Below are 16,158 nucleotides of genomic sequence, written 5' to 3' on the forward strand. Positions count from 1 at the left end.
TTTAACGGACACTCATAAGAAGGAGAGACTTGCTTGGGCCAAGAAACACGAGCAATGGACATTAGACCGGTGGGAACCTGACCTTTGGTCTGATGAGTCCAAATTTGAGATTTTTGATTCCAACCGCCGTGTCTTTGTGAGACGCAGATAAGGTGAATGGATGATCTCCGTATGTGTGGTTCCCACCGCGAAACATGGAGAAGGAGGTATGATGTTGTGGGAGTGCTGTGCTGGTGACACTCAGTGATTTATTTTAAATTCAAGGCACACTTAAACCTCTTACAGCTACCCCCTACTTTTTTCAATTTCTGCCTGAAGACATACCCAAATCTAAGTTCCTGTAGCTCAGGCCCAGAACCAAAGATATGCATTTTCTTGGTTTCATTTGAAAGAAAACACTCTGAAGTTTGTGAACATGTGAATTGAATGTAGGAGAATATAACACAATAGATCTGGTTTAGATAATACAATGGAAAAAACAAGTTTTTGTTTTTCTTGTTGTATCATCATCTTTTAAATGAACAAGACAAAACAAACATTCAGATCAGATGATGGGGACAATTTCAGTGAAAAACAGAAGAGGGCAACAGAGTACGTGTGCAAAGTTTCAGAATGATAACTTCCAAAATGAGTGTTCCTACATGACATTTATCATGAAGTCACCCAGGTGTCCCACACAAGTAGCCCAAATGTACCCAAGTGGCCAAATTGGTGAAGTTATACATTTTGAATGGAATAACTATATACACAATACCAAAATGGTATTATAACACAACCCCCCAGAAAATGGAGAAAAAACATGGGGGAAAAAATATACATTTACAAAATAACACTTTCAATATTTGGAAGACCCTCAGTCCTCTACGCAATATTGTGCTGCTGATGCCAGGTGCCATAGCAGTCTCTTTCTGCTGTAAAGCAGAGGGTCACCAAGCATGTGGTGCAGGTGATGGGGGACTTCATTTTGCAAAGAACACAGCGACGCCTCCATGCTGTGCCCTTTTGGCCCTGAGGCACATCCATGCCTGCAGAAATAAATTTGGGCAGATGAACACCACTTGTGCCAGGAGCAGAAGGGACAGAGGTAGAGGGGCCAGAACGTGGTGCAGTGATGTTGTGGTGCTGTAGCCAGCAAGCTCCTTGATGAGCAGCTCTCTGAAGGCTAGCTGTGAGATGGGGGGGCTTTCCACAGCTCTTAGCCATTTCCTTGTGTAGGATGAATGCATTTACCACAGCAATGTCGATGAAATGATAGAAGGTTTTGTACCATTTCATCGTCTTATGGAGAACATTGTAATAGCCTATCAGGTCCACACCTCCCATGCCCTTATTGTAGTCCTTTATTGCAATTGGAATGGGGCCATTTTTTGCGGTCCATGCCCGAGTAGCGCTGAGACAACAGGTGTCCGGCTGGATGAACCAGCTTCAGTGGGGGATGGACACCTTGGCACTGGGGGCTCCCATTCGGAGTCAGTGTCACTGTGAAAGAAAATGATCAGTTAGAATAGTTTCACATATGAGCCCTGTATCAACAGGCATAATAAACATATATATATATAGAGTACAGGGAACATAAGGTTGAATATATTATTATAGACCTGCTAGATCTCATTGTCTCATGTCTCATTTATATTATGACATTTAAGCTAGATCTACTGTCTCTATTTATATTATGACAGACCAGCTGTATCTACGGTCTCCATTTCACTTTGGCCATTGTTATGGGCCTGCCCTCCCCTCAACAGCCTCAAATAGGCTATTTCATGTGGGGGTGGGGTGGGGTGGAGCGGCAGACACACGCATCTCGGCCATGCTCCCTCTAATCCACAATATGTATATATACACACACAAACATAGGCTATGGGTCATACACATACATACAAACATAGGCTATGGGTCATACACATACATACAAACATACCCCCACCCACAATGTATAGCTAAGGTGTACTTTACACATTTCATTACATTACATTACAAATAATATTTTAGATTATTAATTTCAAACAACGGCATTAGCATGAGAAGAACTTACCAATCCAAAACGATGTCCTCTCCGTTCAAAAAATATTCCTCCATTTGGGAATCAAAGCTATGCTAGCTAAATGAATCGTCCTCCAACAATCTCTGTCTCACTTTCCTGATCAATTTCTTCTAAAATTGTGTGTACATCTGTATATCTAGACTTAGATTTCGCTTTCCCTGACTTATTTGCCATACTGATTAATATATAAACAGCTGAAGATGCGCTTTAACAAAATATTGCTGTGAGTAACATGCCAGGCACTTTCCAGTATGAATCTTCAATGGCGAATGTCCCTCGTTACGCCGGAGTTTACTACATGGGTTGGTCTTCCAACACATAAACATTACATATTGCCGTTTACCTCAGCTCATTGGCTATCTACCCAGCTAGATTTCAAGACGATCAGTGGTCATTGGGTTAACACACAGTCAATCAACGAAACAGAGGTCATGTCATTGGTGCACAATGATGTCATTACTTGTTGTCTTTAAATCGGTTTCTTTCAGTCAATAAGTCCCACGAAATGACCTATCAAGTTTGGTTGTGTTACAAACAAACCAGTTGATTGCAATAAAACCAAACATGACTGGATAAAGTCACGTTTAGTGTGTGTATTTACATCGAATGTGTCGTCGAATATGGAATGAGACGGAATTTATCAATCAAAAGACCATTCATTGTGCAACAATGAGCATTGGGATTGCAAACAGAGGAAGATCGTCAAAGGTAAACAATTTATTTTATTGCAATTTGTGATTTTGTTACGCCTGTGCTGGTTGAAATAGTTTTTTAATGGGGCTCTGATAATCGCATCGTATTCTTTCGCAGTAAATCATTTTTTTTAAATCTGACAATCCAGTCATCGTAGCAAGATTCTAGGCTTTTGACCCATGTGAGACACTTGTATTTTCATGAATGTTTAATATGACTATTTATGTAGCGATCACCGTATGTTGTCGAATTTAATCACGCTAACGGGTTCAGTGCGCAGAGAGGTTAACCAGCATGGCTACCACAGCATTCTGCAGTGATACTCCATCCCATCTGGTTTGTGCTTAGTGGGACTATCATTTGTTTTTCAACAGGACAATGACCCAACATACCTCCAGGCTGTGTAAGGGCTATTTGACCAAGAAGGAAAGTGATGGAGTGCTGCATCAGATGACCTGGCCTCCACAATCACCCGACCTCAGCCCAATTGAGATGGTTTGGGATGAGTTGGACCGCAGAGTGAAGGAAAAGCAGCCAACAAGTGCTCAGCATATGTGGGACCTCCTTCAAGACTGTTGGAAAAGGATTCCAGGTGAAGCTGGTTGAGAGAATGCCAAGAGTGTGCAAAGCTGTCATCAAGGCAAAGAGTGGCTACTTTGAAGAATCTAAAATCTAAAATATATTTTGATTTATTTAACACTTATTTGGTTACTGCATGATTCCATATGTGTTATTTCATAGCTTTGAAGTCTTCACTATTATTCTACAATGTAGAAAATATTCCAAATAAAGAAAAACCCTTGAATGAGTAGGTGTGTCCACACTTTTGACTGGTACTGTATAATTTCCTGGTTTCCAATTCGATAAAATGTTTTTATTTATACTGTACAGTTCATCATGCAAATTGAAGATATCGTGGAAAATCATTAGTCACATTTAATACAAGTTTTCCTCCCAGGTTGGCTTCTACTGCTGATTATTTTGACACTGGATACCAGTTAGACGTTTGCTGCTCTTGGTGCAAGAGCCTTTTAGTTTCTCATTATAATACTGCAGTGTGAAGTGTAACTAGCACTGGGCCTTTTATGCAGCATAGTAACTTATTCAAAAGAGCTTCACATTGGAACAGCTCAGACAACAGGAGAGGAACAGACAAGTGTCTCCATGACTTTTATAGACAGTATATTGAATTGAGGGAGAACATGCATCAGTGCTCCAGGTCCATTGATGAAAGAACAGATGATAATGTGTTCAAATCAAAATCAAATTTATTTATATAGCCCTTCGTACATCAGCTGATATCTGCTGTACAGAAACCCAGCCTAAAACCCCAAACAGCAAGCAATGCAGGTGTAGAAGCACGGTGGCTAGGAAAAACTCCCTAGAAAGGCCAAAACCTAGGAAGAAACCTAGAGAGGAACCAGGCTATGTGGGGTGGCCAGTCCTCTTCTGGCTGTGCCGGGTGGAGATTATAACAGAACATGGCCAAGATGTTCAAATGTTCATAAATGACCAGCATGGTCGAATAATAATAAGGCAGAACAGTTAAAACTGGAGCAGCAGCACGGTCAGGTGGACTGGGGACAGCAAGGAGTCATCATGTCAGGTGGTCCTGGGGCGTGGTCCTAGGGCTCAGGTCCTCCGAGAGAGAGAAAGAAAGAGAGAATTAGAGAAAGCATATGTGGGGTGGCCAGTCCTCTTCTGGCTGTGCCGGGTGGAGATTATAACAGAACATGGCCAAGATGTTCAAATGTTCATAAATTACCAGCATGGTTGAATAATAAGGCAGAACAGTTGAAACTGGAGCAGCAGCACGGCCAGGTGGACTGGGGACAGCAAGGAGTCATCATGTCAGGTAGTCCTGGGGCATGGTCCTAGGGCTCTGGTCCTCCGAGAGAGACAGAGAAAGAAAGAGAGAAGGAGAGAATTAGAGAACGCACACTTAGATTCACACAGGACACTGAATAGGACAGGAGAAGTACTCCAGATATAACAAACTGACCCTAGCCCCCCGACACATAAACTACTGCAGCATAAATACTGGAGGCTGAGTGTTAACATGCTAATTAATTAAACAGAAGAGGTTTGTGTTTAAAACCTTCATGTTTATATTTATCCATCAGCAAACTAATTGACATGGTAGATTCAGGAACATTTCGGTTGGTCTACCTGCAGTTACTGGCTGGGAGCGCGCGGAACTGCATTCATTAAAAATGTTAAGCTCTCACCTCTTTCCAACCCTACTGTCAGCCGAAACTCCCGAGTTGTCATGGCAACCTGTTGGCTGACCTACAGCGGCATGTCTCTCACCATGCCTGAGTGTTATGTGTCTGACATCTTTAATTAAAGGATCAAAAAGAAGAAGAAAAACATCTCTACTCTTTTTGGCCAATGGGTGAAGAAGTTATATTGTTCTCTACTATCTACTCTCATCGTTGACTTGATCATGATGATATAATCATTAAGGCGGTCAATTAAATACATTTTATCCAGTCATTATATAAGCACAAGGAAAGAGATAGGCCGAACATGAGTCTGGGCAGAACGGCTCTCTAATCAAAAAGGACCACAGTTCAGCTCCTAAGAAAGGAAATAGAGTATTTATTTGCAGAAGGTTAGTCATTCTCCATTGATGTCTTATTGTCCTAACCACAGCATACACGGGGGATTAAGCTCAGTGCTTCTTTGTGTGACTGCAGCTTCTTGTAACCCCCGGACTTATTTCCACCAATTTGCTTTTGAAATGTCGCTCACTGAGTATGGAAGGATTGGGCCGTTCACAGTTGTTATAATATGATGCATATTTTTAGATCAAATATGGGAGATGACGCCCAGAGCTCTAATGAGACAACGACACACCAGCATTGCGGCCTTATCCATCCGCCTCACTTAATATAGACACTGAGAGAAAACCAAGTGTCATAGCCGCATTAGATAGATACATGGGTTTTAAATTGAAAAATAGGCCCACAAGAACTGTTGGAGAAATAAATGTATTTTTTCTCAAATCCCCGCGAGGGCACCTCTGTAAAGTACATGAAATTAATATTATTATTGCACACCGACTTGCTAATGCATTCTGTTTGAAATACATGTGGCGTGTTTGCCATTCTGCCAGGGGAGGGAGGGAGGGAGGGAGGGAGGGAGAGAGAGAGAGAGAGAGAGAGAGAGAGAGAGAGAGAGAGAGAGAGAGAGAGAGAGAGAGAGAGAGAGAGAGAGAGAGAGAGAGAGAGAGAGAGAGAGAGAGAGAGATTAAAAAGCAAATTCAAATTGAAATACCTTTTAAAATTTGGCTAATACTAATTGGATATGTCATTGAACCAATTGCACTTTATGGCAGCGAGGTGTGGGGTCCACTTGCAAAACAAGATTTCATCAAATGGGACAAACATCCCAATGAGACCCTGCATGCAGAGTTCTGTAAGATTATCCTACATGTCCAGGAAAACTACAAACAATGCATGCAGGGCAGAATTAGGCCAATATCCACTAATAATAAAAACTCAAAAAATAACAATTAAGTTTTGGAAACATCTAAAATACAGTGACCCCTCTCATATCATTACCAAGCCCTGCAATGCCAAGAGCTGAGCAAAGAAAATAGTTCCCTCATCCAGCTGGTCCTGGGGCAGAGTTCTGATGCCTCAGGACCAGAACATCCAATCAATCAGGATAAACCAAATTACAACACAGTCAAAACAAAACTATATTGCTTATTGGGAAACACAAGCACAAACACAAAGCAAAATGCAGTGCTATCTGGCCCTAAATCGACAGTACACTGTGGCTAAATATTTGACCATGGTTACTGATAAAAACCTTGGAAAAATTACAGGCTCAGTGAGCACAGCCTTGCCATTGAGAAGGCTAGACACAGGAAAACCTGGCTCTGTGTAGACGAAAGGCTGTGCAACCACTGCACAACAGCAGAACCTGAGACGGAGCTGCATTTCCTGACAAAATGTAAAAAATATAAAACAATTAGAGAGTGTCATTTCCCCAAATGTGAAACCCTTTTCAGGGTTTCAAAGACCTCTCTGATGAGAGAAGGCTACCCATCCTGTTGGGGGAGGACTCAGAGAGCTGTGGGTTGGCAGCGCACTACATTGATGCCTGCCTTAAGTTGAGGGACAGTGTCTGACAGACCAATCAACCTGCACATGTACTCTACTGTATGCTTATTGTTGAATGTATGGTTAATGTTGTTACTGTTGTCCCGTTGACCATGTTGATTCTCATTTTTATTTTTTATTTTGTAAATATCCAAAATAAGCTTTTGCAATATGTACATTGTTATGTCATGCCAATAAAGCAAATTTAATTTAATTGAGAGAGAGAGAGAGAGAGAGAGAGAGAGAGAGAGAGAGAGAGAGAAAAGAAAAAAAAGAGAGAAAGACAGAGAAAAAGAGAAAGAGAGAGAGAGAGAGAGAGAGAGAGAGACAGAGAGAAAGAGAGAAAGAGAAAAAGAGAGAAAGACATAGACAAAGAGAAAAAGATAAAGAGAGAGAGAGAGCGAGAGAGAGAGAAAGAGAAAGAGAGAGAGAGAGAGAAAAAGAGAGAAAGAGAGAAAGACATAGACAAAGAGAAAAAGAAAGAGAGAGAGAGAGAGAGAGAGAGAGAGAGAGAGAGAGAGAGAGAGAGAGAGAGAAAGAGAGAAAGAAAGAGAGAGAGAGAGACAGAGAGAGAGAGTGAATTACCAATTACCACACTTGAAGGAGAGGCTATTTACTACCTGGTCAGATGAGGGAAAATAGGAAATGGCGATGACTGAGGCCACGGCTACCTTTACAGGGCCACTTAAGGGCCCCATTCAATCAAAGTCGTAAGTGGGGTTATCATTTCCCCCTCTTTCTCTCCCTCTCCCCAGGACCTCACCACACTGGTGGCCAATGGCACCATCAGCAACAAGCCCCCAGTGACCCTACGACTGGTCATCCCAGCTAGCCAGTGTGGCTCCCTCATTGGCAAGGGAGGGGCAAAGATCAAGGAGATCAGAGAGGTGATAGACTAATACAGAACAGCTGCAGAAGTAGGATCTTCATTTGAGCCAGTTTGCTGCAGCAGGAAAATAATCCTGCAACAACAGGAAATGTGAATTATTATGTGGATTATAATTAATGGACATTTTTGTGGGGGCTTATACCTTTTCTGTAAGAGAAAATTAAGTCTGAAATGTCAGTGGAAATTTCAAACTTCAGAAGCCTTTTTAAACTTCAAATACACTTCAAGTAAAACATTTCCTGCATTTGCAACAGGGTGATCAAGGCAAGAAACAAGACCCTTAACAGTTAGAAAAAGGCCATTTCACTTGACTAGATTGGGGAGTTAGCTAGTTCCTTCCCTGATCAGCCCTCGAGGCCACTATATGCCAGTCTGTTTTATGTCTGGTTTGTGTTTATTTCAAGGGCACCAAGCTTCTATAGCAATCTTACACGATATCCTGTGGTCAGGAAGCATTATGTCCTCTGATTGTTCTCATAGAGTTGCTCTGTTATTTGATTTTACTGCAAGCTGACTTTCTTTGCAGATCACTACAATTTGTATGCAGGTCTTTGCATCCATCCATCCATGACCACCCAACGTTTAGTGCTAAGCTTTCATATTTATTAGGTCAACAAACCACAGAGGTGGACCCATGTCAGTGTGATTATTAGAATTCCATGTCTTTCTGAATCGGTGTAATCTTTTCTTTAAACTGCTATCATTGACAGAGCACGCGAGCGCAGATACAGGTGGCAGGAGATTTGCTGCCCAACTCTACTGAGCGAGGGGTGACGATATTGGGGAGTCAGGACTCGGTAATCCAGTGTGTCAAGCTCATCTGCACTGTAATCCTGGAGGTAGGGTGACATTTATCTCCTTCTTCCTTTCCTATCCCCCTCACACAGATCCATAACCAAGAGTGGAATTCAATCAAACCCACACTCCACTGCCACCGGAGTAACAATAACAATGGTTCTGTATTTTCGTAGCACAAGAGCAATGTTATATTTCTCCTGCCTTGGTATTATCCATAGTGTTGATTTGATTGAATTACTGCCCTACCAAGAATACAATTAGGAGGGGATAATAGAATTGCATTTGCTGTTATACTAAACTGAGCCTTAGGGAAATGTGGTATCCTTCCTGAAGTGCCAGCTATAGTTGACTTCTCCTAGGCATAGTAGACATTAGTCAAGTTCCTCTGGTTTTGACCTTGTTGGATCCTGAGACAAGATGAAAGAACCCTGGCTCAAAAAAAAAAACAACTGCTCTCTTAAGAAACAGGAGTGGTGGAAAGGGAAGAAACAACGCAAAGGATTATTTCCCTCCAATGCGTTCATGCCGTCCTTTTTGTTTTTGCATTGCAGTTGGACCGGACTGCCTAATTGCTAGTTTGATCCAGTTTTCCAGGGCTTTCTTCAAAGGCTTGAAACTTTCATTTGGATTCTCTTCCAACGGGGCCTTCAGGATTTAAATTATGCAAAGTTATACAAAGAATCAGCTTTGACTGCTCCCATAGAAAAGATGCTCCACATTTCCGGAAAACCCTGCATCCATATGATAAATTATACAACTTCCGGTCTGTTGTTTTAACAATGTTTTTGTTTCCTTTTGTAATTGGCGAGTTCAAGAGTTCTCTCTGAAGGGGAGTTGTCTGTCTGTCTGTCTGTCTGTCTGTCTGTCTGTCTGTCTGTCTGTCTGTCTGTCTGTCTGTCTGTCTGTCTGTCTGTCTGTCTGTCTGTCTGTCTGTCTGTCTGTCTGTCTGTCTGTCTGTGTGTGTGTGTGTGTGTGTGTGTGTGTGTGTACAGTGCACGCACCCGTTTGAAATATCCAAAGGAATGTTGAACAACTTGAGCCAAAGGCTGAGATTACAAACTCAAGAACAATCCAATCAGCCCTAAAGAGCTGCCGTTTCAATGGTTGAACTGTTACAGTAAATGAATGACTGTCACCAGAAGAAAAACAAAGGAACAAATATCATGTAACTGTCATTAGAAGTTTAATACACCATTAATTGTCATTGTGTTTTATGTGCTTAATATTTCAATGCCATTTGTTTAATTTCTTTCCCTCCTAAACAACATAAGTGACACAATAGCCAGACTTAAAATGAAACATCCTTCATACATGGTTTGACTTGCATCTGTCATATTTATTTTGGTGATAAAGGTGTTTTGATATCTCACAACACCAGACCCCTTGACCTATGTTTGACTCCCCAGTCTCCCCCGAAGGGTGCTACCATTCCCTACCGGCCCAGCCCCTCCCCAGGAGCCCTCCTCATCTCTGGCAACCAAGTGAGAAAGCCACAAACCCATTTACACCCTTTATAGACGTATCATGTGAAATATCATGTGAAATATAGTCCAGTGTTATGCACTATTCTATGTAAGATCCTTAGTTATGGTACATGATGCCCCTCAATGCCACCCCATGACTCAACCCATGAAGATATGAGGTAGTTTTGCTACTTGGGGGTTGTACTCTATGTATAGTATGTGTGTGGGGGGGGGGGGGGGGAGATTGTGGGTGGGGGTGATGTTAGGATGCATGGAGTGAAACATTTTAGCCACTCAGTCTAGAGACCTTTAGCGTTCGGCTCGACTGCGATGGAACCTGGCTTCAATGCCTGCCTGCGCTGGTGATCCAAAACCTGTTACAGCATTTGAGCTGTCTGAGCATACTCTCAAATGTTTGATGTGGTGTTGTGTTGAGATGCTCATAATAACATATCAAATTAAAGTGCAGGGTGAATCTATGGTCAGAGGAAGATGAAGGAAGATGAAGCACTTTAATGAATCCAGAGCAGTGATAAGGAGTGTTTGTGTAATTTGTCAGAGGATGAACAGGAATGGGAAAACACATGGCTGGATGGTGACTCATACCATAAGCCAGTTAGGTGAGAGAGTTTGACATGGAGCTCCAAGGACCACTCGGGACCTATTTGATCTAAGGAACCAGTGGAACCAAAGTGGTTTTCAGTGATACATTTCAGTTGGAAAATGAATGTAGTCAGTGGGAATTTCCCATATTTGTATGGTATATGATGTTGAAAGTGCTCTAGGAGGACACTTTAAAAGGCTAGTTCTTGTTGATTAATTACATGATTTTAGCTTATCCTAGATAAACTGAGTTTACAGTATGTAATTAATGAGCTAACTAACATTATCTGGTCAAATAAAGGTAAAGAATAGTAATAATGTGTGTTCCCTGTGTGTGTTTAGGTGTTTGAGGCATCAGACTTTTCCCCCCACCCTCTGTACTCTCTCTCCCAGGGTGGTCTTGACCTGCATCAGGTGAGTGTTAGATGATCTGATGTCACCAACACCTTTAATGGTGAATAGTTTTCATTTTCATACCTCAAAAGTAGTCTTAAAGGGCAATTTCATTATCTCCATCACAATACCAGTGTATATGTGGAAACGGTGCATTTCTACGTTTTGTAGATAAAAATATAAAGTTAAAAAGTTCTATCCAAAAACATCATCAACAGTTAAAACATTTTAAAAGCAGTGATTTTCACTGTAAGATTCGTGGGTACATGGGAAGAAAGAAAATACACTCCCTCTGGCTAGAAAATCATTGCAGGTTTTGAAAATTACAGTTTTTCTTACTTTTAGTCCTGTTCTGTGATGTCACAGAAGCCTTGTTTAGGATCTTTCTTTATAACTACAGACGACACATACAGTGCCTTCAGAAAGTATTCACACCCCTTGACTTATTCCACAGCCTGAATTCAAAATGGATTAAATGGATTTTTTTTCTCTTGCCCATCTACACACAATACCCTATAAGGACAAAGTGAAAACACGTTTTTAGAATTTTTTGCAGATGTATTGAAAATGTAATACAGAAATAGATAATTTACATGAATATTCAGACCTCAATACTTTGTATAAGCACATTGTAACGGTTGTCTTTATGCGAAGGAGAGTTGGACCAAAATGCGGCGTGGCTATTGAGATTCATGTTTAATGAAAACAATGGAAACACGAATCAATACAAAAAACAATAAACGTAACACGAAAACCGAAAACAGCCTATACTGGTGCAAAGTAACACAGAACAGGAACAAGGACAATCTCCCACAAAACCCAACACCAAACAGGCTACCTAAATATGGTTCCCAATCAGAGACAATGACTAACACCTGCCTCTGATTGAGAACCATATCAGGCCAAACATAGAACGAGACAAACTAGACATGAAACATAGAATGCCCACTCATATCACACCCTGACCAAACAAAACATAGAAACATACAAAGCAAACTATGGTCAGGGTGTGACAGTGCCCCCCCCCCAAGGTGCGGACTCCGGCCCGCAAAACCTGAATCTATTGGGGAGGGTCTGGGTGGGCATCTGTCCGCGGTGGCGGCTCTGGTGCTGGACGTGGCCCCCACTTCACCATAGTTTTAGTCCCCCACCTTGTCCGCTTCTGTGGTCTCCAAACCACGGCGACCCCACTCAATGACCCCACCGGACCGAGGGGCAGCTCGGGACAGAGGGGCAGCTCGGGACAGAGGGGCAGCTCGGGACAGTGGGGCAGCAGCTCGGGACAGAGGGGCAGCTGCTCGGGACAGAGGGACAGCTGCTCGGGACAGAGGGACAGCTGCTCGGGACAGAGGGACAGCTGCTCGGGACAGAGGGACAGCTGCTCGGGACAGAGGGACTCCGGCAGCTCCGGGCAGAGAGGCGGATCCTGGCAGACTGGCGGATCTGGCAGATCCTGGCTGACTGGCGGATCTGGAAGAGTCTGGCTGACTGGCGGATCCTGGCAGACTGGCGGCTCTGGCTGCTCCATGCTGACTGGCAGCTCTGGCTGCTCCATGCTGACTGGCGGCTCTGGCTGCTCCATGCTGACTGGCGGCTCTGGCTGCTCCATGCTGACTGGCGGCTCTGGCTGCTCCATGCTGACTGACGGCTCTGGCTGCTCCATGCTGACTGACGGCTCTGGCTGCTCCATGCTGACTGACGGCTCTGGCTGCTCCATGCTGACTGACGGCTCTGGCTGCTCCTTGCAGACTGGCAGCTCTGGCGGCTTCTTGCAGACTGGCAGCTCTGGCGGCTTCTTGCAGACTGGCAGCTCTGGCGGCTTCTTGCAGACTGGCAGCTCTGGCGGCTTCTTGCAGACTGGCAGCTCTGGCGGCTTCTTGCAGACTGGCAGCTCTGGCGGCTTCATGCAGACTGGCAGCTCTGGCGGCTTCAAGCAGACTGGCAGCTCCTTGCAGACTGGCAGCTCCTTGCAGACTGGTAGCTCCTGCAGACTGGCAGCTCCTTGCAGACTGGCAGTGCTGAACAGGCGGGAGACTCCGGCAGGGCTGTAGAGGAGGAAAGCTCTGGCAGCGCTAAACAGACGGGAGACTCCGACAGCGCTGGAGAGGAGGAAGGCTCTGACTGCGCTGAACAGGTGGGAGACTCCGGCAGCGCTGGAGAGTAGGAAGGCTCTGGCAGCGCTGAACAGGCGGGAGACTCCGGCAGCGCTGGAGAGGAGGAAGGCTCTGGCAGCGCTGGACAGACGGGAGCACCTGTACGGATGAGCCGGAGAGACAGCCTGGTGCGGAAAACTGCCACCGGAGGGCTGGTGCGTGGAGGTGGTGACGGATAGACCGGACCGTGCAGGCGCACCGGAGTTCTTGAGCACCGAGCCGCTCCCGGTCGCCCTGCCAGTGCGGCTAGGTGGAATAGCCCGCACTGGGCTATGCAGGCGAACCGGGGACACCATGCACAAGGCTGGTGCCATGTAAGCCGGCCCAAGGAGACGCACTGGAGACCAGATGCGTAGAGCCGGCTTCATGGCACTTGGCTCGATGCCCACACTAGCCCGGCCGATACGCGGAGCTGAAATGTATCGCACCGGGCTATGCACCCGCACTGGGGACACCGTACGCTTCACAGCATAACACGGTGCCTGCCCGGTCTCTCTAGCCCCCCGGTAACCACAGGAAGTTGACGCAGGTCCCCTACCTGGCTTCGCCATACTTCCTGTGAGCCCCCCCCAATACATTTTTGGGGCTGACTCTCGGGCTTCCATCCACGCCGCCGTGCTGCCTCCTCATACCAGCGCCTCTCCGCCTTCACCGCCTCCAGCTCTTCTTTGGGGCTGCTCCTGTTGCCTCTTCTCCTGCTGCACTTTGGGGAGGCTACACTCCCCTGGTTTAGCCCAGGGACCTCTCCCGTCAAGGATTTCTTCCCAAGTCCAGAAGTCTTTATTTTGCTGCTGCTGCTGCTGCTGCTTGTTGTCACGCCGCTTGGTCCTGTTGTGGTGGGTGATTCTGTAATGGTTTTCTTTATGCGAAGGAGAGTCGACCAAAATGCGGCGTGGCTATTAATGAAAACAATGGAAACACGAATCAATACAAAAAACACTAAACGTGACACGAAAACTGAAAACAGCCTATACTGGTGCAAAGTAACACAGAACAGGAACAAGGACAATCACCCACAAAACCCAACACCAAACAGCCTACCTAAATATGGTTCCCAATCAGAGACGACTAACACCTGCCTCTGATTGAGAACCATATCAGGCCAAACATAGAACTAGACAAACTAGACATGAAACATAGAATGCCCACTCATATCACACCCTGACCAAACAAAACATAGAAACATACAAAGCAAACTATGGTCAGGGTGTGACACACATTTGTGACTCGTTTCATGAAACTAGGCGTATGTTGCAGGTCACTACATCACAGGAGAGGCATTTGAACGTAAACTTTTTTATATAAAAAATGTTGTTTATTGGCCTTCTGGAAATTGTAAACTTTCATGTACCTTAATAACAGACTTGTATGCCATCTGTAAATATTAATAAAATTGTTAAAATTATAAGCCTAGTTTGTTTAGCCACAGAAAAAGTTGGCAACCTTCCCGCTAGCCATGATTGGCTGAGATAATGAGTGGGCTGGGTATGCCGAGAGATGAATTGACATTGGTTGCCATATAGCAATCTTCTGGCTATTTGGGCTGGTCAGTATGCGTAGGTAATCCTGTCTAAAGCGGCTTTAAAAAAACATGTATCACGTAGTAGAACTGCGTAATGGTTGCTCTCCACTTTCTGGAGGACTGAGTTTTGAAATCTCTACCTTCTTGCACTTTGTGCTGTTGTCTGTGCCCAATAATGTTTGTACCAGGTTTTGTGCTTCTATCATGTTGTGTTGCTACCATGTTGTTGTTATGTTGTGTTTCTACCATGCTGTGTTGCTACCATGTGTTGCTGCCTTGCGCTATTGTTGTCTTATAGGTCTCTCTTTATGTAGTGTTGTCTCTCTTGTCGTGAAGTGTGATTTGTCCTATATTTATATATATATATTATATATATATTTTTTTAAATCCCAGCCTGTCACGCCCTGACCATGGAGAGTCATTTATTCTCTATGTTGGTTCGGTCGGGGTGTGACTAGGGTGGGTAATCTAGGTTATTTTATTTCTATGTTGGCCTGGTATGGTTCCCAATCAGAGGCAGCTGTTTGTCGTTGTCTCTGATTGGGGATCATGTTTAGGCAGCCATTTCCCCACTGTGAGTTGTGGGATCTTGTTTATGTATAGTTGCCTGTGAGCACTCCATAGCTTCACGTATCGTTTGCCTTTTATTGTTTTGTGCGTTTCACGTCAATAAATATGTGGAACCCATATCACGCTGCGCTTTGGTCCGAATGTTCTTACGACATAGCCCCCATCCCCGCAGGAGGCCTTTTTCCTTTTGGTATGCTGTTATTGGTATGCTGTTATTGCAAATAAGAACCTGACTTTCCTAGTTAAATAAAGTTATGTTTTTATATTTAAAAAAAAATTCAGATATTGCATGTTTCTAGTTTTGACAGAAAGTCATTTTTATTTACGCTAGCTGTATGATCGTATTATTCCTTTCTCAGAGCCATTTGCTTTGCTTGTTATAGCCTAAATTTAGCTAGCTAACATTGATCCTGGTTGGTTAGCTACCTGCAGATTCATGCAGGGTAGTAATGTCATGAGTTGGTATTATGGTTCATTGTTAACCTAGCTGGCTTAGCTTCATGTCTTAACAAAAGACTCCACTATGCCAGTAACCATTTCAATAGAATGTCATTGCGACAGCTGTTTAATTCATAGCTGGTAAATTCACTCTGGCTATCTACTCAGATTCCAGAGCACTCTCGTCTGTGTGTGCCAGAGCACAGAATAAATTACGAATTTACAAACGCTCAACACTCATTGAATATGGCCGGTGTCAGCATAAATTGTTTCCAGCAGCACAGTTGTGTTCACCAGCGCTCTGGATAACATAACAGCCTAACCAGCTCTGCTAGGGCGAGTAAAATGGTCAGTGAGCTGTACTCTCATTTGTGTCTGGAAGAAGCTAGCCAATGTTAGCCAGTTAGCTTGGGTGCTTGCTTGTTGTTGTTAGGACAGAATGCTTGGATTAACCCATAAAGAGATGGGTGGGGCTAAAGC

General features: G+C 44.0%; 1 protein-coding gene across 3 annotated transcripts in view; it reads left to right on the plus strand.

Moving 5' to 3' along the window:
* Window positions 1-16,158, plus strand: part of LOC135504684 (poly(rC)-binding protein 4-like) — a 53,390-nt gene that overhangs the window by 27,233 nt on the left and 9,999 nt on the right. For all 3 annotated transcript variants that reach the window (XR_010450149.1, XM_064923470.1, XM_064923471.1), the window contains exons 6-9: window positions 7,605-7,736; window positions 8,449-8,577; window positions 9,943-10,017; window positions 10,945-11,016. Coding sequence is in view for 2 of the 3 variants with exons in the window: in XM_064923470.1 (XP_064779542.1) it covers window positions 7,605-7,736; window positions 8,449-8,577; window positions 9,943-10,017; window positions 10,945-11,016 (408 nt within the window). In the remaining variant the exon portion in view is untranslated. The remainder of the gene's footprint in view (window positions 1-7,604; window positions 7,737-8,448; window positions 8,578-9,942; window positions 10,018-10,944; window positions 11,017-16,158) is intronic.

The sequence above is a fragment of the Oncorhynchus masou genome, chromosome 18 (assembly GCF_036934945.1).
Source record: "Oncorhynchus masou masou isolate Uvic2021 chromosome 18, UVic_Omas_1.1, whole genome shotgun sequence".
Taxonomy (NCBI): domain Eukaryota; kingdom Metazoa; phylum Chordata; class Actinopteri; order Salmoniformes; family Salmonidae; genus Oncorhynchus; species Oncorhynchus masou.